This window comes from Galeopterus variegatus, unplaced genomic scaffold (assembly GCF_000696425.1).
Source record: "Galeopterus variegatus unplaced genomic scaffold, G_variegatus-3.0.2 Scaffold3477, whole genome shotgun sequence".
NCBI lineage: Eukaryota > Metazoa > Chordata > Mammalia > Dermoptera > Cynocephalidae > Galeopterus > Galeopterus variegatus.
The window spans coordinates 153212-180175 of record NW_007729588.1 but is presented as its reverse complement, the minus strand read 5'-3'; the positions used below and the strand labels follow the sequence as shown (position 1 = coordinate 180175).

Genomic DNA, 26964 nt, shown 5'->3' with positions numbered 1-26964 from the left:
TGCAGGGAATGTCAAATTTATTTAATAACAGAACCCCTTTTCCATACAGCATCTGACAAGGGGTTTCATGAAACATAATTTGGGAATTAAACTTAAGTCTCCAGCTAGGCATAACGTCATGTGGGCACATGAACCAGTTTAAAAGGGAAACAAGAATAGTCTAACATTTGATCAACGGTAGGCAGTTGCTGACATTTTAGAAAAAGGAGAAATCCATTTTTTAACCATGGTACTGAAATAGCATCACATTTCCCTGAACCACCCTAATCCCAGCCCCTCAAGATCCACCAGCTAAGCAACCCCATACTCTGCAGTTACATACATTAAATCCACACTTTTATTTTTCTGTTCTAAAATGTGCTTTTTCCTCGATGATCTTTAATATCAGTCCAGGACTTCCACTTCCCCTTAAAAAAACAAAACAAACCAAAACACAACACACACACATACACACATGCCACCCTCCAACCAGGTGAAAAAATCCCCGGCGATTAGTTTATAACAAATATTGACACAAAGGGGGAAAAAAGCATGTTGAAATGTATTAGAATCAGAACCTGTACAAAAAAAAAAAAATTAAAATACAACCTGAAACCATTCAAGTTCAGAAAGTCTAGTCAAGTCCTTTTCTCTTGCCAGGAGAATGCCATCATCAGAGGGCTCTGCACCATCAGCCAAGGAGGGGTGGAAAGAAAGAGATGGGCATAGCAACCATCCTTCATCAGCCAGAAGGCCTGGCACTACATCCCCAGCACAGGCGCAGAGGGAGGGATGAAAGATCTTGGGAGGGCAAGTGCTGACAGACAGCCCTGGTGGGTGGCTGGGGCCTACACAGCGAAAACAAGGCTGAGTCGTCAGAGCAGCCAGCAGAGAACACCAACCCAGAAGAAATGACTTCTGCCACCTGGCAGACCCACAGCCCCATCCACTTGTGTGCAGATTCCAGAGGTGAGTCAATGCAACACTCCCGACTAGCGAGAGATTGGAGCTGGGCTTAAGAGGCTGAAAACCCGTGGGTTTAGTAAACACAGCCCAGCATCACATCCTTCCATGGCCTTAACTGAGCTGCCACAAGGGATAAGGCAGGAGAGGGAAAACGATGCATTTTGATACCTGGCTAGAGATCGCCTGCACCATTGTGGGCACTGTGGTACCTGGGGCTGGAGAAGGAAGCCCCCCCACTCAAAGAAGGGCCTCCTCCACAGTCATCCCTGTGGGCCAGTTAAAGCTGTCTCCGGCTTATGACCAGCCTGATAAAATGACGTGGAGGAAAAGAAAAACTGGGAGGGAGACAAGGCTGGACACAGAGAAGAGAACCTCCTGGAGGGAAGCTGGGCAGTATCTGACCCTGTTAGGATGGCATCAGTGGAGCCCCTGAGTCTGAAGAGAACAATGGGGGAAGGACGGAGTGGGCAAGGAAAGGGAGTAACGGTTTTTCTGGAACAGTACCAACAGGGTAAAGAGGGGCTGTGGGGGGACGGGCAGGTCTGGAACTCACTGCAGGTAGAGAGAGGAGGAAATAGGCCCTTGGTGTCCCCTCCCCACCTGACCCAGGCCTGGTGAGTGCCAGCTGCCCCAGCCGGCCCTAGTGGCGGCTGGAGACCAGACCTTTCACTTTGGACATCTTCTTGGTGGGCTGCCTCTGCTCAGCATGAGGGGGACACTCCCGTTCAGCCAGCTGCTGCTCCATCTCCTGAGCTGAGGAGGATGCAGTGGCTTTCAGTGTCTTCTTGATGTTGGTAACCTGGAAGGAGATACAGAATTGGTGAGCTCAGCCTGTTAGCACCAGAAACTCACCAAAATACATTCTCACTATAATAAGGGCCACAGACAGAAGAAGCCAAAATCCCCTGCAAGAAAATCTGAAATTATCTTCAGAAACCCAGTTGAGGAGAAATAAGCAGAGACTACCTGTGGAATTTATGTGGGAACGAACCAAGCAAAAATGTAGAACTAATGCTTTCTGGCTCAAAGCAAGTGGAAGTGGGCCATTTGGCAGATGTTCAACAGAGAAGGTGAAAGAAAGCAATGGTTAAAATGTCCTCAGAAAAAAAAATGGTGACCCAACAATTCTATACTCAGCTAATTGTTGTTCATGTATAAGACCAGAAATATTTTCACAAGAATTTTGGAAATACAGTTCCATGAACCCTTCTTGAATAAACAACTAGAGGATGAACTTTAGCCAACTAAGTAACAAATGAAGAAAATGTAGTAAAAGAACTGGAAAACGCTATAACACCACTGTTTGCAGCATACCTCTTTTCACCTGAAGCAGGGGCTCAAAAACATGCAAGTAATTTCTTTTCTTTTTTTTTTTTTTGTCTTTTTCCGTGTCCGGCAACGGATCGCAACCTTCAGTGTCGCCCCCGCACCGTACCGGGACTGGCAACGGGATCGCAACCCTCGGTGCCGCTCCCGCGCCTCGCTCAGCCAGTGAGCAGGAACCGGTCTGTATGTGGGATCCGAACCCTCGGGCGGGAGTGCCGCCGCGCTTCACAAGCGGCGCACTATAGCAGTGCGCCACCGGGCCGGCCCAACATGCAAGTAATTTCTGAACATTTTTCCATGTCAGAGTACATGTCCTCTGTGACACATGTGTACTAATCTACTACAAATGTTCTACAATTTTTAAATTAGTTCCCAGTTTGGTTTTTGGTGCTACTATGAACGGCCTTCTATGTTTACCTTTGTATACTTTTCTGAACACCTGTGGAAGACATCTGAGCTTTCTTGATCAAAGGAGATGCACATCTTACACTTGAGTCAGTATTGCTATATTGCCTTCTGAAAAGTGGTTGTACCACTTTGTACTTCTACCGTGTATTCCAGTGCCTGTTTATATAACATTCCCTAACATTAGTTCTTTTTTTTTTTTTTTTGCAGCTGGCTGGTACATGGATCTGAACCTATGACCTTAGTGTTACCAGCACCATGCTTTCTCAGGTGAGCTAAACGGACAGCCTATTTTATTGGTTTGGTTTTTTTTTTTTTTTTTGGCAGCTGGCCGGTATACCCATCACCAGTTCTAATGGATCTTTCATACCTTAACTCATCAACTCAATGAGAGGAAGAAAAAGGGGGGGTAAAGTATGAAGAGGAAGGAGGTGTCAAAGGAGGGAAGAGTTGTCCAGTCAAATACATATTAGCCTTTAAGAAAAAGTCGTTACATTAGAAGGAAGAAAGAAGAGAAGGTTGGTGCAGAGTAAGGCAAATGTTTTTTGGTGAGAAAGTAAAGGGCCTTCCTATCTGATGGCATACTTGTTCTGGGTGAAGCAGTGAAGCAGGAGGTTTGGTTTTCTACAGAGTGGGAAGGGATTTGTCAGGGTCAAAAGTTCTCAACAGCAGAACCAATAGAAGCTACAGTAAGAGACAGTCCAAATGCAGAGATGAAACAATGCCACAAGAGTGGACAAAAATTAGCCTCCTGAAGGAGAGCTATCCTCTGCAGGAATCAACCTCGACTAGACCATAGGTGGTTTTTTTGGTCTTTGGTTGTTGTTTTGAGATGTGGGAAACAGCCATGCCCCAAACTGCTGAAAGCAGGGTTATGGAGGGCTGTGGGCTGCAACAGTCAATACAGAGGGCAGTCTAAGTCAAGTCTGGGCTTATCCAGCATCCTGCCAGACCAAGCAATGCCGTCTCAGAAGCCCAGGCAGCCCACCCTCCTTGAGGCTCACTGCCGCTTTAGAATCTGTTGTTCACTACAGTCATTTGGTGAGTCAGTGTAATCTGGAGTAAGTGGATTGCTTACCACTCCTTCCCTTATATAAGAAATCTTTGTTATTGCTTGTTTGTTTTACTTAAAGGTATATTTTGATGCCCTTGGAGGAGAGATTAAGAAATATGATTTCACAGATATCACTGCTTTATCAAATAACATTCCAAGGCTTCTCCAGTTGGATATGCTTTCTAAGTATGAGGAGGAAGATTTAATTAAAATCTTAATAAGAGGTAACAGCATGACTTAAGTTTATCTCTTTGCATGTCAGTTCCCTCTAACTTCCAAAGTGTTCAAAGATCCTACAATTTAACATTAACTGAAGAAATCTGTTTAAGGTTTCCCCAAAAGATGACAAATTTTTAATCAAATAAAACAGAAAACTAGCAAGTTTTCGTTACAAGACCTGTATTTCCAAAAATGGTATCTTTCCAAGCAAATGATTACCTTTCCCATTTAGCAAAAAAGCTTTATTAAAAATTTTAAAATAAAACAAAAAATATATAGTTTCCTTAATTTCACCTTGGCTGATAGTCACAATTTAACCTTATTTCCTCAAGTTATTTGTGTAATAATTTTTACTAAACAATCAGCTTATACTACACAAATAATTTTCTATATTGGTTCTTTCATTTAGTATATCTTAGATTTACTGACAGTCTCATAACCCCTACACGATTAAGGAAAAAGCACTTAATCAATCCCCAAATAATGAATGCATTTTCAATCCCTTGCACCTTTGTTTCTGTAGAATAAAGTCATTACAAGCCTATCAGAAATTAACAACCAGCATCTCTGCATGTGGCATGTTCACCACATTCATGGAGGAAGGTTCCCTTGTTGGCCTTTCAGCAATCGACCAGCTCAACTGATCCCCAATGCTTTGCTGGTTTACTCTTTTGCTGTATATACTCTTGTTCTTCCTGAAGTTCAACACTTCCATAATCATATCCTTTGCAATAACATGAACTCACAGGTTCTCACTCTAGTTCCCAAGGGAGCCTGTACATTACCCTTCTCCATTCACAGAAGGGCTTATTTATCCTCCGCTTCCTGTCTGTACTCTCCACCATAATACCACAGCCTTCTTATCTCATGGTCACTCAATTCTATTTAAAAGCCTCTGATTCAGGATCCTGTCAAATACTTTTGAGCAAATAAGTAGAAAGAAGCATGGACACTCTCCCCTTTCATTTCACTCTCCCCTACTTACTTCTCAAACAGTTTTCTCTTATAGAAACAACCCTCTCAACAAGCTACTATTTTGGTTGTTCAGTGACCCTGGTATGTAAGAAACAGAAATGAGCCTTGGCCCAGAAAAAACTGGTTCCTTCTCCAGTTCTGAAACACCACTCAAGCTCTGGTACCTTCCTTCTCCACTCAACACATGCCTTGCACTCGAGTCAGGCTTGTGCCCTGCACCACGCTTAGAAGCAGTTATTTCATCTCTGCCTTTCATGTACCCTATGATTCCAGCCTGGACAAAACTCTTTAGCTGGCCCCTGCCTGGAGAGTGGAGCACCTCTCCACATAGCCTGCCCTGACCACTCCAGCCACACAGACCCGCCTACCTGAACCCACACTTACCTGGCAGTACCTCTCATTCTGATTGTCTCACACACCACTGAGTGGCCTCCTGTTTCGGGTGTACACGTCTTACTCCTCCAGTAAGACTACTGACAAATCTAAGTGCTCCACAGTCATTATCACTTTCAGGAAAAATGAAAACCCCATAGAGGAAAAGAGGGCTTCTTGGGCAAGTGTTTCTGAAGGCTAAGAAATGAGACTTTATCCTCCACAAGGACTCAGCCTGGGCACAGGGGGTGCTGTGACCCTCACACTGGATTCTATTACAGAGACACCTTGTTCAAGTCAACTTTATTGCTGGCATTTTAAACACAGAGAACTCACAAAGACTGGTGAACCAGTGACAGACCCTCATAGTTGAAGGGGACCTTAAGAGTCAACTAGTTCCTTCCAATAGCTGTATAGGTCTAAGTGTAGCTAGCTCCTTCCAGGGCTCCAGATTGGCCACCAATGTAGGTCCACCAATTAAACCTGTTTTGTCCTCGTGGACAGACTCCCTTGATAAGTCTAATTCTTGTTCCCCAGAGCCACCCTTCAATTGACAACAAACATCATCCCCACACATACTCGTCTTCTTTGGCCTAAATTTGGCCCAGCCCCTTCTGGTTTTCTTCCTCAAGTGGCCTGGCTTACAGACCATCCCTGTCTTACTTACTGGTCATACTGCCAGATGACCTTGAGTTTGTCAAGCTCTCCAAAACATAGGACTCGGTAATTTTCTTTTTTTTCTTTTTCTAAAAAGATCCGAATCCGTGGCCTTGGTGTTATCAGCACCGCACTCTGCCGAGTGAGCCATGGGCGGGCCTGGACTGGGTAATTTTCAAGTGGGATTGCACCTGCTGGCAAAAATGAAGCCTAGCTCTATCATAGACCTTAAATATTCGGGCAAAAGGAGAGAGAAGAGCTTCGTGGGGCAGGAAAACTTCCTTCAGTTGTGGGGCAAAGCAAAGGCAGACAACAGGAAACAGAATCCACAGTTGGAAAAGTGCTACAAAGAAAAGGAGACCTGGAAGACGAAGAGAACCCCTCTGCAAAAGGTACCAAGAGGTGTACTTTTTGGAGCACTGTAACAGCCAACAAGCCTCAAGATGTGTCACTAACTTAACTCCTAGGGAATTTTCTACATAACGGAAAACAGAGCTTAGTTTGTCCAATATGCTTTCTTACCTACGTGACTGGGACATAGCCTATTGCGTAAATGTAGCAATAGCTATATATTTATATTCCACAGAACATCAGACATAGGCACATTCAAATATAAGAAAAATACATTCCAAAATCAAATATAAATGAGGAGGTGCTTTCTGACACCATGACTAATCATTACCTCCCCTTCAGAGTGCTTGCTCAGAGACAATGAAACAGCCCATAATGCTACTGTTCTCGCTCCCCCAGGTATGCTGGAATGCTAACTAATTAGCACGTGTTATTTCGCTGAAAGCCTAAAAGGAGAGAATATTCTTAGGCAGTTTGTGACAGGACTGACTTTATTATGAGGAAAAGCTCTTGAAGCTACAACTCACCAGAAGAAAGCTTCTGTTATAAGATTAGGGGAGCTGGGGGTGGGCATCAAGTTTCTGCCTCTGAGAACAAGCAATCTAATTTAAGGACAAATAAAGAAAAGATCACCAGCTCAATTGAGAAAATGGCTAAAAAAAAAAGTTAGGCCAAGGGTAACAGAAGCATAAATACAAGCAGAGTATGACAAAATTACCTCTGTTCTTTGAAACTTTGTTTTCTTTTCAAGTAAATAAATATTTGGTGACTACCTACTGTGTGCCTCAAGCTGGAAGATGATTAGCATCCTGCACTTAATAGCCAGATCATACATTTACTGAAGGAAAAACTGACAAGGCTCTGAGCTTTAACCATGCTCTCTCTCTCTTCTCATATTGGTCTGTTCCAGATTCTTCTAGAAGACTATTATGTCAACAGACATGTCAATTATGACAAATATGTCAATTATGTTTTAATTGGTGGTGGAGGTGGGCTTGTCCTTTTCCTTGGATTTCTCTCAAATTTAAATCCTTTCTGCCACCTGGTGGCAGCTTCAGGCTCTGCCAGCAGGGGTAGCCATGTTTTCCAACAATGGACCACTAACAACAAATCCACATGTGCTGGCACTAGAGTGTTCTCTTTTTTCTAAATAACCATAATTTAAAGAGTCTACACTGTTGTGTAAATATAGGGTGTGCCTCAGTCATTAGCAAAGTATCAACAGTAGCTCTGTGCACGCCTGTCTTTCTTTTGTTCAATGCCGTTTGTCACAGATATAAACTTGAACAGTTCAAAATTCGGAAACTAGTTTTATTCATCTTTGTTAATGACCACGATGTCAGCCCATACCTATCACACAATTAGCAACAGTTCAGGCACAATGGGACAACCAGTAGTGATCAGACTCCTCCCAGTGCCTAGGTTAAAGACTATTGGTTTTACACAGGCTACCCCAAACCTCATTTTTCCAGGGTCTGATTTATAGGGAGGAACAAACACAAAGCACAGAGTGGGTAGCCCTTCTTTCTTTGCTCATACCTCAATCCCAGGTCACAGAAGAGGCCACCATCACCAAGAAAATAACCACACAGCTGATTATGAAAAGCACAGTTCACACAGTTTACACTGATGCGCTTATGTGGTATGCCAGAAATATTTCAGCTCAACAGGAGGTGATCTTACAAAGAAATAAGACACAGGTTTTATTTTCAAGGATTACATATAACAAAGTGGGGGGAACTCTCCACGTCTCACAAAACTCTCTTTGAAAAGCACATTTACTCATTTCCTATGCTCCTTAGCTGGAATTCTGGACCCCACTCTGTACACTCTTGTACACAAGATTCTTTTTTCTTTTTTTTGATCAAGATCCCTGTGAATTAATGATTTTTTAAGCTTAAATACCATCATCACTTCAAGGGCGCAGCACCGAGGGTTGCGATCCCGTTGCCGGTCCGGTCCGGTACGGGCGCGACACTGAAGGTTGCGATCCGTTGCCGGACACGAAAAAAGACCAAAAAAAAAAATTTAAATATTTGTATATGTAGAGTTTAGAGAAGAATAAAACAAATACTAAGAACCTACCATACAACTCAGGAAACAGAACACTGCCAAGGCCTTGAAGCCCCAAGTGCCCCTGCCCAACCACACCCCTCCTGCCACTCAACCTGGTAACCGCCATCCTTCTATCCATTTTAAGATCTATCCTCAAACTCATTTTTCTTTTGCTCTACAGCTACAAAGTGCATGTGTGCTGAAATGACAACATTCTCTGCTCTCCAAGCCTGATCACCCTCTGCTGACTGGGACTCAGAAAGGAGACAGAGAACATCAAGAGCAGAAACTGGGGCATACTCATTCATCCCTGTTTCCCAGCAGTGCCTGTTTGTTGGTGACTGCTTATTTCACCTACACCAAGAATCACAAAACAAAAACACTGCAAAGGAATAAACGGGTACACCCTTGCAAGAGGAACAAATATGCCCTTCCTTACCTCTGCCTCTATCTGCTGCTGAGTTCGGTTATGGTTCTCTTTGTACTGGTTGGCTCTCAGGACTTGCTGCTCGATGCCCAGCAGAACTGCTTCACAGCCATCACACCTACAAAGGAGAAAAGCAGCCCAGAGCTGCAGAGAAGCCTGGGAAGTCTCTTCCAGCCTCAGAAATTTCCCTCCCAATGGCCCTCCCAGGCACCCTATAGGGACTTCCTTTAACACCCCCTCTGCCAAAGCCTCTTGTCCCTTTGCTCCTTCCAAAAGACAAGCATTTCTAAATACATAACTCAGGATATATGGAGACAAATAAGGTGGTTTGGCAGTAGTTTCTCAGAATATGGCTCTTATTGACAATTTTTGTATCCCATGGGAAATGGCTTTACGGAATGTTAAGACTAAAGGAAGTAGGAGAGACTTTGCAGGTAGCACTGATTAATCAATTTCCTCAACAGAAAGAAAACATTTTCTAAAAGCATCCTATTTTGGAGATTGCTCCTTTTCTCAGAAGTTTAATTAACTTCCTAATTGACATACCTCTCCTTGTTATTTTATTTTCCCCACTTTTATTTTTGACAGCTGGCTGGTATGGGGATCCAAACCTGTGACCTTGGTGTTACCAGCACCATGCTCTCCCAAGTGCATTTTCCCCACTTTTTTATTTTGAAAATTTAAAAATCAAAAAAAGATGAAAGACTAGTACAATGAATATCCGCATACCCTTCCCCTCTTAAGACTCAATAGTTGTGAACATTTTGCCATATTTGTAGTACCTCTCTACACAGCAAATTTGTTTCAAATCTAACTCCAATTCCTAAACATGAATTTTAAGAATCTCTTTTAGTAAACATACTGGGATAGGAGGATTAGAATGGCACCTCTGAGTCAAACTTATTGGGGGCTTAAAAACAAGAAACCAGACTGTGGATGTGAAAACTGTCAGCTCTCTCAAAAACAGAATAAGACAGTCAACTTTAGAAGAATTGGAAGGCTAGATTTTATATGCCAGACCACTTTCATGATGAGTATTTTCTAAGTTTATTTTCTGTTTATTCTGATGTAATAGTTTTACAGTCTTTTGAGAGCTCCTGCTTGTGTCAGATGTTATAAAGGGAAGCTGTTTGGGGCTATGCTTGGGACAGAACTCGCGATGAGAGGTGGGCAGTCCATGCCTTGGGGTGTAAGAGCTTAAGTGAGGGAAACTCAGGGGGCATTAGACCCCAGGGAGTCAAAGCTGGGCCATTTGTCCCTTGTACTCCTCTTGGCGATAAGCCAGAGATTCAGTTTGTTTTCAAGAATACAACCTCCCTATCCCTCTGGCACAAAACTTGCAGGCTCTGCTTCATGACCTCCAATGTGCCACGTGCCTGCCTGGGAACACACTCTTCCCGCCTTCAATTATACTCTGATCCTGGCCCTCCTTCAAAACTCAGCTAACACTTCTCCAGCTAAGTCCATCTGGCTTTCTAAGCCCCAAATCACTTTAAAAACTCCATAACAAATCCTAGAATGTGTAACAGCTCTTGCAAATTCCATTGAAACAGAGTACACAAAAATGTTCCAACTTGTTTTATATACTAGAATACAGCATAGTTATCAAACCTTCTAGAATACAGCATAGTTATCGAACATTCTGTGTGAGTCTGTGTTCCAAATTAGAATAACCTATTCCTTGTTTTCAATATCCCTTACAGTATTCTACAAATACTAGCCCAGTATGTTACTGATTCTAAACACGGCTTCTCTTATCCAGGGAATCTTACAAACACTGATTTCCTGAGCTTGGTCAAACTTTGAGTCAGAGTTTGGGAAGCACAGGATTGGCGTCACACAGCTAGGATACAGAGGCTTCACCTGCTAACGCTAGGCATTTTATAGCCCATTATTAAATAGCCCCCAGCTACATTAAGACAAGAACTACTTTACAACCAAGGCACTAGGAGGCATAAAACAACTCCTGTTGCCACACAACAGTAATCGCAAATGCAGCCCAACTCTCTGGCTTACTGTCCTAAGGCCCCAGCTACCAGGAAGCCCCAACATCTACCCCAAACCCTCAGCTGACACCTGGAGATCACGTTTTTGCAAGCAGAGGCACAGAGGACATGCTAGATATACCCCTCCTTCTGTCAGCCTCACCATTCATGCAAGGTCTTGACAATATTATTGATATCCTTCTTTCGGATGTCACGGCCAATGCAAAAATCCACTTCTAGCAGCTGGTTCCGCTGGTCCAGTTTGCCCTGGATAATGTCAGTGTAGACAGCCTCAATTATGAGGTCTTCTAGTTCTCGGAGATTCCGCATCTCCAGGTCCTTCAGCAGCACGGAGTAGGGGATACACTGTAGATAAGCCCATGTGATAGTTATAAAAATCATCTGGCAAGCATTAATGAAAATGCAGGTATTACTCACATAGCCCAACAGCTGCCTCTGGGCTTGGGAAATGCAGGCTAGTGGTAACTACTAATATCAAGGGCAACAACTCTTACAGATCCTAAAGACTCCTTCCAGAAGAAAGAAAGGGAAATATTTGGTATTTGCCACTCTGTCATCCTCTGGAAGTTTTCAAACTTTGCATAAAATGCCAGATCATCACGAACCTACAGTAGATCCCAGATACTGGAGAGAATTGGCTGCTTGTCCAGCAGAGTGCAAGTAAAAATACTTGCAGGCCAGCACATCCACCTACAGGTGGTGAGTGGGGACTGCCTGCTCAGAGGTCTCCCTGAAGTTTGCATCTGTTTTCTCAGACTCTTGCAACCAATGTCAGTTCCCCAACAGTAGTCCTTTATTGGCCCAACAGTAGTCCTTTATTGGGCTGCACCAACCTTCTGCATGACTCTAAGACAATAGGATATCTAAATATCTAGTTTTCTGCAAATCCTCTGACACATCACTACTAGTTTGAAAATTAACACAGTGATCAAATCTGTAGGAACAGACAGGACGAGGATGTATACAGAGAAGAGAGTAACAGCAAGCATACCTAGAAGGGTTTTCTATGGCTAAAGGTGTGATATCCAGGGGAACTAGATGGGTTTACAATGTCAGGTTGCAGAAATGAGGGAAAAAGTGACTCCTACTCTTTACTACACTTGAGAAGTTCATGATCAGGACAAGAATAAAGATCAGGTCCTCATTTCCCAATGAAATAGGCCCCCTACCTGAAATGCCAGGTTGAGAATCAAAAATTTGTGACTAGATCAGGTAAAATGATTTCAGGAATTAAAATGGCAATCCAAGAGCAAATACACATCTCTCAAACTCAATCACAGAAAAGAAATGCAAAAAGCAAACTTTTTCAAAGGCACAGTCCTACAAAAACTTAGGCTGGGATTAAGCAAAGAGCCAAAATCAACTATAGATTAACCAAATCTGGACCTTCTTTATTAATGGCTGTAAGCAGCTGGCTGCAAGGCATCCTCTAAATCAACTGGGGCGGAGAACTTGGAGGTATGGTGGAGTAGTAGGGTCTAAAGTTGGCATATAAGGCAAAAATTCCAATTAGTGTAATTAACCTTGAAAATCCCAGAGAAAGGCAGGATACTAAAAATCTATCTCTTAATAGGTCCAAAATAGCAAGTTTTTCCTCCAGCCTGGGCAAAGTTCACTGTGCACTGAACAACAGATGAAGTTAACTTGCTTTGAGATGCTTTGCTGCCTGAAAATTAAATGTATATTTTTAAAGAGCAGTCTTCCTTTAGCAAGGCAAAATGCTCACACCACACAAGCCACCACGGAGTGCCAAAATTGAACCTGCTGATCTCACAATCACTGCTGAGCATACTTTTCTTGTATGGAATGGGGAGTAATCATATACACCATTTTAATTATCTTTTTCTCTTTTTCCCTTTGCCAACAAATTGTATGCATTTATGATGTGTCTCTGCTGTGTGTAGCTGGGAGATCCCTCATTAATGCTAACAAGACACCTGACTTGGAATAAGAAGGAAGCAGGAAAGGGTTCAGGAACATACCTTCATCCTCGATGCCAAGCTCACGATGGTAAGATGTTTCAGCTTGTTCCGTTGAGCTGTGCTCAGTTCTGGCAGTCTTTCCTTGTTGGCTGCTCAGTCCCACCCACCACAAAAATCAAGACACAAAATAAAATTAGGATTTTTTTTTTCTTTTTTCTTTTTTTTAAAAAGATGACCGGTAAGGGGTTCTTAACCCTTGACTTGGTTTTGTCAGCACCATGCTCTCACAACTGAGCTAACCAGCCATCCCTATATAGGGATCCGAACCCGTGGCCTTGGTGTTATCAGCACTACACTCTCCCAAGTGAGCCACGGGCCAGCCCAAATTAGGATTTCTTTTATGAAATTAGCTCACCAACTCCCCAAACCAAATCTACTATTGAATCACTGTCATGACTCTGCACTTATTCATTGGGCAAAAATTCCATGAGCATCTCCTGTCTTTTTTGGAAGACTATGTGCTTCCAAAGAAAAGACTTGGTCTCTACAAACAAGGAGTTGAGTCTCTTGAAAAGACAGGCATGAACCATCAAAATGATATGATAATTATCTTAACAGAATACTATTTGTGCCCCTTGTGACATGCATTAAATTCAACACATCTTCACTGAGCATGTTACATGCAATGCACAGTCTTAAGGGGAATGAAGGATGAATAAGATGGGCTTCATCAGGGTTGCTGTGCTGCACGACTCCAGGGGCACCGACCACCCAGAGTTGTACAACTCAGTAGCCCAGACTTATCCTCAGTCTTTCAATCAGATGTTTTAATAGCTACAAATGCAAGGCAGAATTACCAAGGCTTCATCAGGGTTGCTGTGCTGCACGACTCCAGGGGCACCGACCACCCAGAGTTGTACAAATCAGTAGCCCAGACTTATCCTCAGTCTTTCAATCAGATGTTTTAATAGCTACAAATGCAAGGCAGAATTACCAGAAGAAAGGTACAAACTACCAGATGAGAGGGGGAGGGGACAGGGAGGGGGAAAGGAGCAGGGAGAAAAGCGGAAAAGGGGAGAGAGAGAAAAAGAGAGAGCATAATCTCATGTGGGAGGTACAGAGATGAAAAGAAATAAATGATTTATGGAAGAGATGGAGTTTGAAATGAGCCTTGGGAGATGGGCAAAATTATAGTAGTAACCGTAATGACACCAGCAAGGCCAGCAGCTGCAGGTGACATATGAATACACAGTGAGCTTTATTTTGTGTGAATCCCATACACAGATCCATCCATACATACACACATCCACTTAATCCTCACAACAACTCCACAAGATAGATTCCAAATGTTCTCAATTCCTTAACCATAATTCTAGATTCCAAAAAGTTGAATCGAAACTGATTTTTTTTCCTTAAGCATGGTGCTGAAATTCATCTGGTGGCAATTCCTGATCTGAACTGAGGCAGGCTTTTTATCCTACTTGTGAATATTCACTTGTTTTGCTGCAAAATTATGAACGTGTTTGACAACAGATGTTGCCCACATCCCTCTAGGGATGTTACATAAAAAGGCATATGTATCATATTACCTTTTTAAAGTCCCCAAAATTCTAAATTCTTTTTTTCCTTTTTTTTTTTTTAAAGATGACCGGTAAAGGGATCTTAACCCTTGACTTGATGTTGTCAGTACCATGCTCTCCCAAGTGAGCTAACCGGCCATCCCTATTTTTTTTTTTTTTAAAGATGACTGGTAAGGAGATCTGAACCCTTGGCTTGGTGTTGTCAGCACCACGCTCAGCCAGTGAGCAAACCGGCCATCCCTATATAGGATCCGAAGCCATGGCCTTGGTGTCATCAGCACCGCACTCTCCCGAGTGAGCCACGGGCCAGCCCTAATATTTCAGATTCTAATTTAAAATGATTAAAATGCCCTAACAAAAGAGAATGAGCTAAATAGATTAAGGAATATTAAATTATCTAATATTAAAAATGATTACAAAGACTTAAAATATGAACAAATGCCTATGAAATAAGTGGAAAAAAGAGATATATAAAATTGTATACATAATCTAATTACACCCGTGTAATAGAACACACAAGCATAAGGGGAGAAAATGTCCAGCACCATAATGCTGACAATAGTTTAGTGCAAGTACAAGTATGGATAATTTTTTAAATCTGATTTCCAAATCTTCAATATGGTGGTATTATTTGCATAATATTTAAAACACTGAAAATTTTACAAGTGTGTGTTCTGACACTTCACAGCACTCCAAATGTTCTACAAACACCAGTCCTCAAGAATCTCATTTGGAAAATAAACAAGGGCTATATTTATGGATGAGCATACACACAGTCCCCATTTTATCCACTGGGAAATAAACGGTAAGAAGGGAAATTCCTTTTGTGAGGTTACCTACAGAGCACAGTCAGGGAAACAGCCAGGTCAAAAAGTCTCCACCATTCCCCACCTCCAGGCTTTATACAAGGATCCTCCAAACTAAGCAACATAATTAAGTCTTTTGAACAATCTTAACCAACTCACCTATGTAATCTGGGTATGTTCCATAGGCAAACAGGTTCAGCAACTGCAAATAAGCAGCATTAGCTCCTTCTGCAAGCTGAGGAGGGGGAAAAAAAAGGTCACCACAGACCAAGCTGTCGACCAATCACTGTAGTGTTCAAACAGAGGCAGAGAACAGGTGGTCATATGCCAAAGATGCCACAGCCGTTTACTATGTACTGTTTGGTTAGTTCACCCCTGAGGCCCCTTCCAACTCTCTGATTCTTTGGGGAAAAATATAGAAGATTATCAAATCCCAAAAGTTAATTTTTCTCCCTCAAGAATCCACATAGCATGCCCAAGTAACTGCTTTTCACACACACACACACACACACACACACACACACACACACACACACACACACACACAGCATTAAGCATTGAAGGCAGTTCAAGTTTTCTCAGGATTCCCTTTGCATTAAAACAAAGACTGGAGCAGCCTTGTCTACCCACTAGCATGGTAAGTATAGCATGAGCCACATCAACCCAAACTCAGCAAAGCTTAGGGTTGGTTCCAATGTGGATTATGAGCCCTGGGAGAGATTACCACAGCATGAGGTATAAAAGAAAAGCCAGACTGGGACAGAAAACCAGGATGTTAGGCTGCCCCAAATAAAAATTTTCATTAAAATTACTACAGAACCATCTGTAGAAGAAAAAGGGAAGAGCCACTGTTCTGGCAGAACTGCTCTGCTCTCTCAAATACCTTCACTGAGTGTTCCTTTTACTCACAAACACGCTCCTATTACTCTTCCAACTTACCAAACTCAGTAAAGTCTAAACAGGAATAAGTAGTATTCTGCAGACATCAATAGCAATACCACTCAATTTTATCCATTTTTTAAAAAGGTTCCAAGAACTGCATCCATAATTTCAGACCACTGAAAGGCAACTAGCTTATTCCCAGCTCACATATGGAAAAATGCAAACTGTGGGGAGATAAAGGTGATTTGCTAAGCACCCCAGTGAGAACTCTGGCATCCTAATAACTTGGTTTATCTTTTCAGGTTACCACAAACCTCCTGATATCCCTGGATCAGAGGTGGAAGAGACCTGGTAAAGACCATCAAATCTAGCCCTCACCTTTCAGAGAGACAATTACAAAACTAGCTGCAACCGACTATTTTCTCTAGAGCAGAAATTTTTCCAAAACTTCTCCCACTGGCCTAAATCAAAAAGGTCTTTGTGGCTTTAATTCCCATCCATCTCTTCTTAGCCAATCTCTCACAGTTACAAAACAACTACTTCACATATTCATTCAGGCTTTTCGTGAACCTGAAGGAACATATTACCTCTTGGCCATCTCTTATGCTGAAAAATGAACCCTGTTCTCTCAAATCTTCCTTATAGGATTCATTTTCCATCTCTGGAAAACTAAATTTTTACTGAAAGCCTACTGTGTGTTAGGCTATATATTCAGCTCTAAAGAAACAATGGTTAGCACAACAGACCTTACCCTCACAGAGCTTACAGCTTAGCAATTTTACAATTAAGAAATTAAAGTGGCTCTTTCCATCTCTGGCCTGCACAGGGAGAGCAGCCATGTGTAGGCATATACTATGGATGGCCTTGGAGAACTGCTCCAGTTTCTTGATCAAGAGGAATAAGCAGAAATACAGCACTGAGCCCAATAACCCGAAGGTCCACAACTCCTTCTGTTACAAGCTCAATGCCTGCAGCTAACAGCAAAGGTGTTGTGTTGGTCATGAAATAATGAATGCTCCAGTTTCTTGATCAAGAGGAATAAGCAGAAATACAGCACTGAGCCCAATAACCCGAAGTCCACAACTCCTTCTGTTACAAGCTCAATGCCTGCAGCTAACAGCAAAGGTGTTGTGTTGGTCATGAAATAATGAACCACCCAGTGAAAGCCGGCCACCTTCTACATGCACACCACCACCAATAAGAATACCAGGGCCACTCCAGCAGCATCCAGCACATGATCCCCAAGAAGTACCACTGCCCAGATCTGTGGAAGGCCACCTACAGTGCCAGTGCCATCCTATGCAACCAGAGGTCTGTGACGGTGAAGAGGAATCGTACCCATCCCACCAACCCACCAACAGTTCCTGAGCCCCACTCAAAGCAGTAAAGGTGTTTGCAGGCTTTAATCAATCAATAATAGAAATTAAAGTGTCCAAAGTGGGAAGCAGAGGCTGAGAAGTAAAGGCTGCTTTACATTTCTTTGTTCCATCTGGTCATTCTTCACAGATCTTCTCACCTTTGAGGCACAATGACCAAAACTGGATACCCAAGGTTTTAATAACAACAGGCAAATAAGCAAACAAAGTAAAATGGACTACTTCCTAGCTGTTTATGTCATTATCTTTTTAATACATCTACTTTAGCACAACATTGCCTTTTTCCAAAGAAACAATATCTTCCTATTCATACCCATCACATGTTCAATAGTAATAATTTTCTGCTATGTGTGCCCCTGACCAATCTTTTTTATCTATGTTGTACTGGAGGGTTTTTTGTCCCTCAGAATGCCTGAAACTACCCCTATTAAATATCAACCCATGTGTATAGCACTACTTTTCTAATTTATAAGGATCAATTTGACCTTTTTACTATCTTTCATATTATTAGCAACCCAGTCTAATTTTACCCGTTTGGTGAAACTCTTGAATAAAAGGAGCCCAAGACATCATCCTGGATCACCTTCCCTGCCCCACCAATTCCCATCCCTCCCTCAACTGGGCACTTCACAGGTCCACAATACTTCAGCACTGAAATTCCTTAGAAAACTTGGAGATTCACAAAAAGGCTTAGAACAAAGAAGATTAGAGAAATTTTTTTGGAAACTGCTCTTACCTCCTGCACGTTGGCCAGCTCCAGCAGTTCTCCAAAGACATATACTCCAGGAGCTTCCAAGACCTGGCTTATGAGAGCAGTAAGGGCTGAGCCACTGGTACCTTTGGCTAGTAAAATAAACTGTTCCAGGAGGTTACTTGAGGGTTTTTGTTCACCTGCCATTCTCTGGCCTTAAGATCTGTCCAAAGGAAAAGTGTGTCAGTCATTCTTCCTTCTCCTTTGCAAAGTCAAGGCATATTTAATGCTGGATGAGACACCAGAAAACTTTAGTTGTGTAGCGTTCATAAAGAAAAACAGCTCCTGTGTCCGGATGCAATGACCACTTTGAGATGAGTGCAGTTCAACCTGGATTTAAAAGGCTCTTGTCCTCAATTCTGAGGTTTGAAACACACTTTGTAAAAGTCACTTCACCCCTATCCACTCCTCTCTCAGAGGCAACACCTTCCAAGTCCTTAAACCTGACCAAGACCTAAAGAAATATGCAGGAGTTTCTCGGTAGCTGTTTTACATCCACCTCATTTACAGACTCTTCTGTTAAGAAACAGAAGATATTGCCCATATACAGAGGCACCAGATGTAAGCAAAAGGAATCAGTTACAGCTTCCAGTGTATCCTCAGAATCCCATCTACAACCAGAAACAGACAAGACACAAAAAGCTGACAAGAAAGATGTCTCATTCAATCAAAGAAGTCATTTAAGCACAAGAAAAGGGAAAATCAAATTTGGAAAGATAAGGCGCAACATATTTAAACTAATACACGCTGTGCAAGTCAGTGGGAAAATCCCTCTATTTGACCTCCTCCTGATAATGTGACATTTTACCAAATACGACTTCAGAACTTGTACAAAACCTCAAGAAAATAAAAAGATTTGGGAAAACAATGAAGATATTGTATTGCCATCCTGAAGACGTTGACTATAGGAAGGTCCCTCAATTGTGTAATCTAATGACATGCTGAGTGGATGCAGACACACTGCATACCTACTCAACAGAAGTACCACATAAGAAAAGATTTCTCCTCCAAAAATGATACATATTGGGGCTGCATGACAAAATGAAGGAAAAGAGGTATAGTGAGGTGAAAAAGAGAACAATTCAAAGAAGGATAGTTTGATACAAGAGAAACCAAGTTTTCCTGCGGAGGAAGTCACACAGAGCAGCAGCCCTTTCACATATTAGACAAACAAGGACGTCGCCTCTCTTAGAGTTACCTAATAAGGTCCTGTCATAAACAACAAAAAAAAAAAAAAATGAAGTGCTAGGGACCAAAGAGTTCTGAGAAGGGAAAGGGAAAGGAGAAAGGATGAGAAAGGGAAGAAGGGTAGGTGATCGTTAGGAGAGGAGGAACCAAAACCGTCCTTCCAAGTGGACACGCGTGAAGGAACAGCTGGAGATCTCTGCCAAGAGAATGAATGGAAGGAGCTGGGGGTACAGAGTGGGTAGGGAAATGAAGAGAAACTTCCGTCCCTCCGAAAGATCTCGGCCTGAGGAGCAAAGCTTGTGGGGACAGAGAGTGTAAGGAGATGGTGAGAGTCACTTTCTTCTGGAGTGGGAGGGCGGGAGGAGGAGGCTAGGGACCTGGCGGAGATGAATTCCCGTCAGGCATGGGCGGTATTTTGATGGACGGGAGAGGGGCAAAGGAGCAGCTTTTGGGGGTGGGGACCGAGAGCAGCCACAGTGAGGAAGCTGAGGGTCGCGAGCTGGGATGGACTTAAAGGCGGGCGGCGTGCTCCAGGCAGGGCCGCAGGCGTGGAGTAAGAAGCCGCGGGGCGCACTCTCCGGGGCGGGGGCGGGGCGGCGCGGCCGCGGGCTTTCCTGGCGACCAGCGTGCAGTAGGACAGTCCGGCACAGCCTGGCGTACGGGCCCCAGCGCAGCCCGCCTTCTCGCCAGCCCCTACCTGTCCGTGCCGCCTCTCGGTCCTCTTGGTCGCTGGCTCGGCCTCCCGGCGCCTGCCCGCAGGTTGTCAAGCGTCCATGATCGCTCCGGCGTCCGGCGCTTTTCTGCCTCCGCCGACCCGTCGCCCGTGCAGCTCCCCCGGAAGCCTCCCGCCGCTGCACTCGAGTTCCGCCCACACAAAGTTCCTCCTGCTGCGTTTCCAGCTTTGACCTTCGGTGGAACCGGGCGAAGCCAGAGAAGAGGGTCCCAGCCGGGGTGCAGCCCGGGAACTGGACGGAGATGGGGATGGCTAGGGGCCCGAAGAGAAGAATGCCGCCTAGGCCGTACTGGGGCCCAAACGGTCGACATTACCATCCTGGGCCCCAAATCCACCCCTTTCGCTGAGCTTCACAGCTCTGGAGCTCACTATAACGACTGTGGCCACCTCTGGGTACGGAAACGTACTGCTCATAAGAACTACCATTTATTGAGCGTTTTTCTATGTGTCATATGCTGTACATGTATTATTTATTTGAACTCTCATAAGTCTATGGCCTGTAATAGTATTCCCATTTTTCCAGGTGAGTTAACTAAGCCTAAAAGTCCGTAAGTCAGTAAGTGACAAAGCCTGCTTTGGAACCCAGGTTATCTGAAGCCAAAGACCATGTTCTTGACCTCTATTCAGGAAATCTTTTAAGATAAGTAAGAGATGGATTGAGCCAACAATTGTTCTGTGACCAAAATGTCATTTGTATAGTTGCATTTGGTGCTGACCAACTCACCTGGGAAGATGGTTAAGAAAGGCCATATAACCAAAGAGTCAACTGATTCCTTTAAAGTAAAAACCACATACTTTCAGGTGTTGACAACAAGCAAAAGAGCCCTATTTGCCTATCAGATAGGACAGATGCAAAGGGGCCCAGCACCAATCAATTTATTCATTTATTTGAAACATTTCTTTAGTGCCTATTATGATCTAGAATCTAGAAGGTTATATGAATATAAAACAAGGTTCTTTTTTTAAAAAGATGACCGGTAAGGGGATCTTAACCCTTGACTTGGTGTTGTCAGCACCACGCTCAGCCAGTGAGCGAACCGGCCATCCCTATGTGAGATCCGAACCCGGGGCCTTGGTTGTTATCAGCACCGCACTCTACCGAGTGAGCCATGGGCCGGCCCTAAAACAAGGTTCTTGACCTCAAAAAGTTCCAATGTGTTAAGTGCTGTGAGAGAGATTACAACATTTTGGAAGTAGAGAAGAGAATAGGCTTGGGAAGAAAAGAGCCTTACACTATGTAGCCTATACTGATGCAGAACGAAATCCAGAGTGGCTATAACCCAGGGTTCAGGGGTGGGAAATGAGAGGTACCGAGCTGGGGTCAGGGCATCAAGGGTTACACAGTAACAACCTAAATACAGCAAAACTCATACCTTGGAGAGCTCACAGTTCCCTGGGAGAGACAGGCCTGCCCCTCTATGACAGAGGGTTGCCACAGGCACCCTAGGAGTATAGATAAGGCTCTGCTGCCTGTGCCCTAAGGAGAGGTGATTCAGAGTATGCTTCTGGAGGAGATGAAGCTTCAGTTGAATCTGCAAAAATGAGCATGTAAATCACAAAGGGCATAAGCGGTGAAGGGTTTTTAATTTTATCTTTAGGGCACTGGAGAATTATTTAGGCTTCTTAAACTAGGAAGAGGTATGAATAATTGCCATTTTAGAATGATCAGATTAGATTCTATGGGAATGGATTGGATGTGGAGAGAACTAGAGGCAGGGAAATCCTTGAAGTGACTGTTTTATTCCAGATAAGAGATTGTACAATCATGAACAAAGGTACTGGCAGTATGGGATGAAAAAGAAGTGCCATGGTTGGAGACATTTAGACTATAGAACCTATACGACTTGGTGACCAGCTGAATGCAGGGAGAGGAAAGGGGTATATCCCCCAGGATTCTGGCCTGGGAGGCCAGAGCTGTCTGGAGGTGGTGTTAAGTGAATAGGGCTACGGAAGAGGAGGGGCAAATTTGGAGGGGGGAGGAAGACAACTGTGTTCAGTTTGACTGCATAGATATTCTATCAATGCCTCTGCTTCCTCCATAATAACATCCAGACTCCATGGCTGCAGTTAAAGCCCTTCACTATGTGCCTCCCTCCTAACGCTTCCACTTTGTCTCCTCTAACCCCCTTCACAGCTCAAACTCCAGGCCTTCCCACTCCCAGCTCGACTTATACCTTCCCTGTATGACACCGGGACTGTGCTCATCCTTGCTCTCTCTTCTTTTGTGCAATGCTTTTGCCTGTAAAAATCCTACCAATCCTATAGGCAAAGATTTCTTAACCTCAATGCAAAAAAGCACTAAACAGAAAAGAAAAAAACTGAACTACTGTACTACATGAAAACTAAGAATTTCTATTTCACAAGATACCAGAAAGAGGTGAAAAGAAAACCCACAGCCTTGGAAAAGATATTTGCAAAGTACATATAAGACGAAGAATTAATTCAGTATTCAGACTATGTAAAGAACTACCCATCTTTCAAGTTCAAATGCCACCTCCTCCATAAAGTTTTGCATCTGGAAAAAATCTCTCCATCCTCTGTAGCAGTCTGATGTCATTTCTTTTATGCCATTTATCACACTACATCCTAAATTTCAGTGGAGTCTCCTTATTTCCCCAAATAGATGGTTATCTTCCCGGTGGCAGTGACCATGTCTTTCACCTTTTACCCACTCAGTGCCCGACAAATAACAGAAGCTGAAAACATGTCATGGAAGAAAAAAATTGAGTGGGTGCCCAGATGGGTGAAAGGGGGAACAAGAAGAGAAAGGGAAGCCTAGGAAAGGACATAGGAGTTCTCCCAGGAAACCATGCCTTACACTGTAATTTTACCTACTTCCTGAAGTCACATTAAATGTCACCTTGAGTCACAAAGAACAAATCAAAACACCAAGTTCTGCCTGGGCTAAAGATAAACAAATATCACACTTCCTCACTTGCAGGAAATTCACCAAATAAATGCTTACCTAACCTCTGGGTGTTTCAACCCTGGACGGGAAAACTGCTCATCAAGGAGAATAATAACACTACCATGCTGCTAAAATTATCACCTCCCTAGTGTGGTGCAAAGAGCCCAAAATGAGGGTCAGCAGACATACGGCCGAATTCTAACTCTGTCCCAACATGCTGTAATCTGTGGCCAATCTCTCCACCTCTCTGGGCCTCAAATTTCCTCATATGTAAAAGCAACAAGGGTTAGATTAGGAAATTCTTTAAAGTCCCTGCCTCTATTGATATCTGAGTATAAAATCGATAGCACTCCCAGTCCAAAGCAGGAACGCACCAGAAACTCCTGCAAAACACGTAAAAGGCGCCCCAGATCAACAAACAAGCACAATTTGAAGAGGTCATTTTGTGCTATCTTTCATGATTTAATCAGTGTTTTTGTTTATTGTTTGCAGTCTTACCATAATGTGCAGATTCGAGTTCCATGTAAAAAGAAGTTAACTCTCTGCGGGCTGTCATCTTCTTTTGAGGGTGAAGAGGGCCTTCACGCCTGGTTTCAAGGCTCCGGATTGAGAAACCACCAAGGTTTACAAATTTGCGCACACTGCACGGCACACTGGAGTCTAAGTTACAGAGAAACAGTGCAAGGAATGCTGGGATTTGTAGTCCCCGGGACGCTTTGTGGTGTGCTGGGATCTGTGGTCCCCCGGAGCTCCCCTGGGATTCTGGGAAATGTAGTCTCTACCACATCGCACAGGGCAAACTGCCGTCGTCTCTGAAGGCTAGTATGCCGGCGGCGAGAGCAGGCCCCTCGAGCCTCTGCAGATCTCGAACCAACCCTCCGCTGGGGCAAACTCTAGGCAACAACACCGAATGAAAATTTTGTCCTATAGGACTTCCCGGGGAGGGCCCTTCCCATTGACGCTCTTCGTCCCCCTGCGAAGTCGCTGGGCATTTCTATTGGCTGCTGAGGCTGCCAATCTCCGAGGCGGGCTTTCCATTGGCTTCGGGGCGGGCGCTCCCAGGCTAGAGGGAAGGAGAAGGGATCAGGAGCGGGAGCTGAGGGGAGAGAGAGGCCGGTCCGGGTCTGGCCGCTGCCGCTGCTCGCCCGAGGTCTGCGAGCTGGGCTGCGGTTCTGTCCTCGGCTCTTGGGCACCGTCTGCGAGGCTCCGCCGGCCAGCGTGAGAGAGCCGCGGGCGGCGGCTGCCGCATCATGTCATCCAAGGACGAGAGGGCCAGGGAGATCCTGAGGGGCTTCAAACTGTATCCGCCCGGGAGCGGGGCGGGGCGGGAGGACTTGGGAGGCGGCCGTTCCCTGAGGAGACCGGCCGGGGGTGGGGGCCGCGCCTGGTGGGCACCCGGGAAGAAGGGCAGCGGGAGAGGAGAGGAAAGGAACGGCGTCCCGGGGCCCCGGCGGGACCGGGCGCGGGAGGCGGGCACAGAGGCGTCCTGAGGGAGGAAGGGGACGTGGACGGGAGTCCCGGGGGGCGGAGGCGGAGGAGCCCCGGCGACTGAGCTGCGAGAGGTGCCGGACGTCGGAAACGGGTGTCGGGGAGGCCAGCCGGGCTCCGAGCTCCGGCCGGGACCCAGAGGCCGAGTGGGTGCGGCGGCCCGCGGGAAGGGCCGAAGGGGCGCGGTGGGCTCTCCTCGAAGCCTAGAAGCCACTTTGGCTGGAAGCCCACCGGGAAACTGGGAAAAGTGATTTGGAGCGAGTGACCTTCAGTGGGACAAATGCTAATGCTTGTGTTAAACTCTCTCAGGTCCCCCACCCCACCCCGTCTTGTTTCCACAACTTCTCTTCGTCACTTGTGGCTTCCTCCAGGGCTGGAGTAGTACAGGGAGGTGGAGAAAGAAAGTGTGAGATGGACCTCGTCTTAACTCTCTTGGGCTTTTGAGGCGTTGTATGGTCTCTGCTGCTCCCCTCACCTACTCCGTTTTCTTCCCAACAAGATGAGGACCATCATACTTTTGTGTGGGATGCCTTGAGGCGCTTTGGTTTTGCACTGGGACTCCTAGAAAAGGTATCTTTGCTCACTTCTGTTGGTGTGATTAACGCCTAGCTATGGTGGAGCTGTCCAGCAATTATTTGATTACATTGGGGACACGGTAGGATATAATAGGACATGGAAATCATTGCCTGAGGCCTGTTGTGGTGCCGCTTTTGCAACCTTCGCCTCTTAATGTAGTAAGGAAGCCTTGTCTTTTAATGGAGTGTTAGTCAGTAACCTTATAATGCAGATGAAAAACTGTGATCTTGTTGTATATTCCAATCTGACATTTTCCTGATGACCTTAATCTCTTCTTGCACCCTATCTGTACAATATGGAACAGTCTTAAATTCCTCTCTCAGTGGAAATGTAGTCATCACTTTAGGGCTCCTCACCTGGAGGTTTAGTAAAGCACTGTTCTCTGAGCCACCTGTTGTGTTTTCACAATGCCCATTTCATCTCTGCAAAGTGTAATTGCTTTCTCATACTGGGAAACCAAGTTGGTAGTAAATTTTAGAACACAATGCAAAAAAGGTACAGGAGGTTTTGGATGTGCAAATGAAATTTTACAAATGGAAACTAACTTACTATGCCTTTTTTAAAAACTGAAGGCTGTATCACCTTTGCCTACTGACATTCATGACGGACTATCAGTGCCTTTATGTAGTGAAGTTTAGTAACGGCCTCTTTCTTAGCCCTATGTACCTTTCTGTGTTTCTGTTCATAATGGAGCCAGTAAGTAGATAGGGTTGACTGAAGTGTTAGAAAAGCTATGACATTTACTTTATTTTTCCCTTCAGTAATTTTTATTGTTATGTAACAGGTACTATAGACAGTAAACCAGGGAATATGGAGATCTGAGAGATTTCAGAAGCAGCATTTTTTTGTCTGATTGGAATTAACGTATTACTGAAAATGAGAAAGATCTTTTTAATGGCTTTTGAACAAAGTAGAAAAGGAAAGTTTGAGCTTCTTACCTTCATATTTGGCTCTTGAGCCTGTTGAGAAAGAGGCTAAAGGGAAAATATGGAAAAGAGTAGAGAGCAGAAAACTGTTAGTCCACCAGAAGGAAAGGTGAATTAACCAATTCAATGATGATGTTGGTACATCAATAAACAGGCTTTCAGGGAAAGCTTGACATGAGCTGATTAAATACTGAAGCACATGGGAAACAGCCACATAAAAAAGCATAAGAGCAATGGAGTGCTCATCCTCTGGTAGGCTTTACTGGCATCTGAGGATTCAGAGAAAAGGAAAGCAGGAGCTTTAGGATTTACTATTACCTTCAGGGAAAAAATAAAATTAATGTTTTAGTGAGAAACTACCTGACTCTTATATACTTTTTATTGGGTAAATCATTTTTCTGAACTTTCTTTCAGAGTATCTGTTCCTATAAGAATAGCTTATTACTATAAAAAGAAAGTGCTATTATGTTTTCCCACCAACAATATTGACAATACTCAATTTTCCACATTGACTATGTAAGTCTTTTTTATTTTTGCCAATTTAGACCACAAATGATATCTTGTTTTATATTTTTTGTATTTTTCTGGGTCTCTAGATCCAACTATACTGGATTGTGGAGCGATACTGCATTCATTGTAATTCTAGCCCTGCACTCCTGGTTGTGTGTCTCTGAGCAACATTTTTAACCTCTGCCTCTATTTTCTCATCTGTAGAATAGGGATAATAGTATGTATCTCATGAGGTGGTAAAATTAAATGAGTTGATCTCTAAAGCATTTAGAAAAGCATCCAATGCATAGTAAATATTATGTGCTATTATTATTGATATTGTTAAACAAGTTGCAGATCTATTGTGTTTGGCCATTTCTTTTTCTTCTGTGAATTGCTTATATTTTTTGCTCATTTTACTATTGTTTATTTTTCTTATTGCTTTGCAGGTGTCCTTTATATATTTAATATCAATCCTTTGCCTGTTATGTATGTTGCATATATTTTCTCTCAATGTATTGTTCTCTCCTTTTTTTGTTGAATGGAA

At 43.8% G+C, this 26964-nt stretch overlaps 3 protein-coding genes across 5 annotated transcripts in view; 1 reads left to right on the top strand and 2 right to left on the bottom strand.

Moving 5' to 3' along the window:
- On the bottom strand, positions 1–23594 carry COPS7B (COP9 signalosome subunit 7B). Of its 2 annotated transcripts, none has more exons than XM_008585178.1 (7): positions 23437–23594; positions 16342–16349; positions 15260–15335; positions 12775–12863; positions 10935–11137; positions 8799–8904; positions 1–1744 (listed from the first exon to the last, which is right to left on the bottom strand). In XM_008585178.1, exons 1-7 carry the CDS (start codon positions 23492–23494, stop codon positions 1586–1588), a joined length of 699 nt encoding a protein of 232 aa, XP_008583400.1. In that variant the 5' UTR covers positions 23495–23594; the 3' UTR covers positions 1–1585. The 2 variants fall into 2 exon arrangements, with proteins under 2 accessions (XP_008583400.1, XP_008583399.1); XM_008585177.1 differs by lacking the exons at positions 16342–16349; positions 23437–23594 and adding exons at positions 18095–18272; positions 19995–20150.
- On the bottom strand, positions 19630–21839 carry LOC103600837. Its single transcript, XM_008585179.1, has 2 exons — positions 21810–21839; positions 19630–20319 (listed from the first exon to the last, which is right to left on the bottom strand). The coding sequence occupies exons 1-2, from the start codon at positions 21837–21839 to the stop codon at positions 19630–19632; spliced, it is 720 nt and encodes a 239-aa protein (XP_008583401.1).
- Positions 23595–23974: 380 nt separating the features above from the next.
- PDE6D (phosphodiesterase 6D, cGMP-specific, rod, delta) overlaps positions 23975–26964 on the top strand; it is a 51255-nt gene continuing 48265 nt past the window's right edge. For both annotated transcript variants that reach the window (XM_008585173.1, XM_008585174.1), the window contains exon 1: positions 23975–24238. In XM_008585173.1, coding sequence (XP_008583395.1) covers positions 24189–24238 — 50 coding nt within the window. In that variant the 5' untranslated portion in view covers positions 23975–24188. The remainder of the gene's footprint in view (positions 24239–26964) is intronic.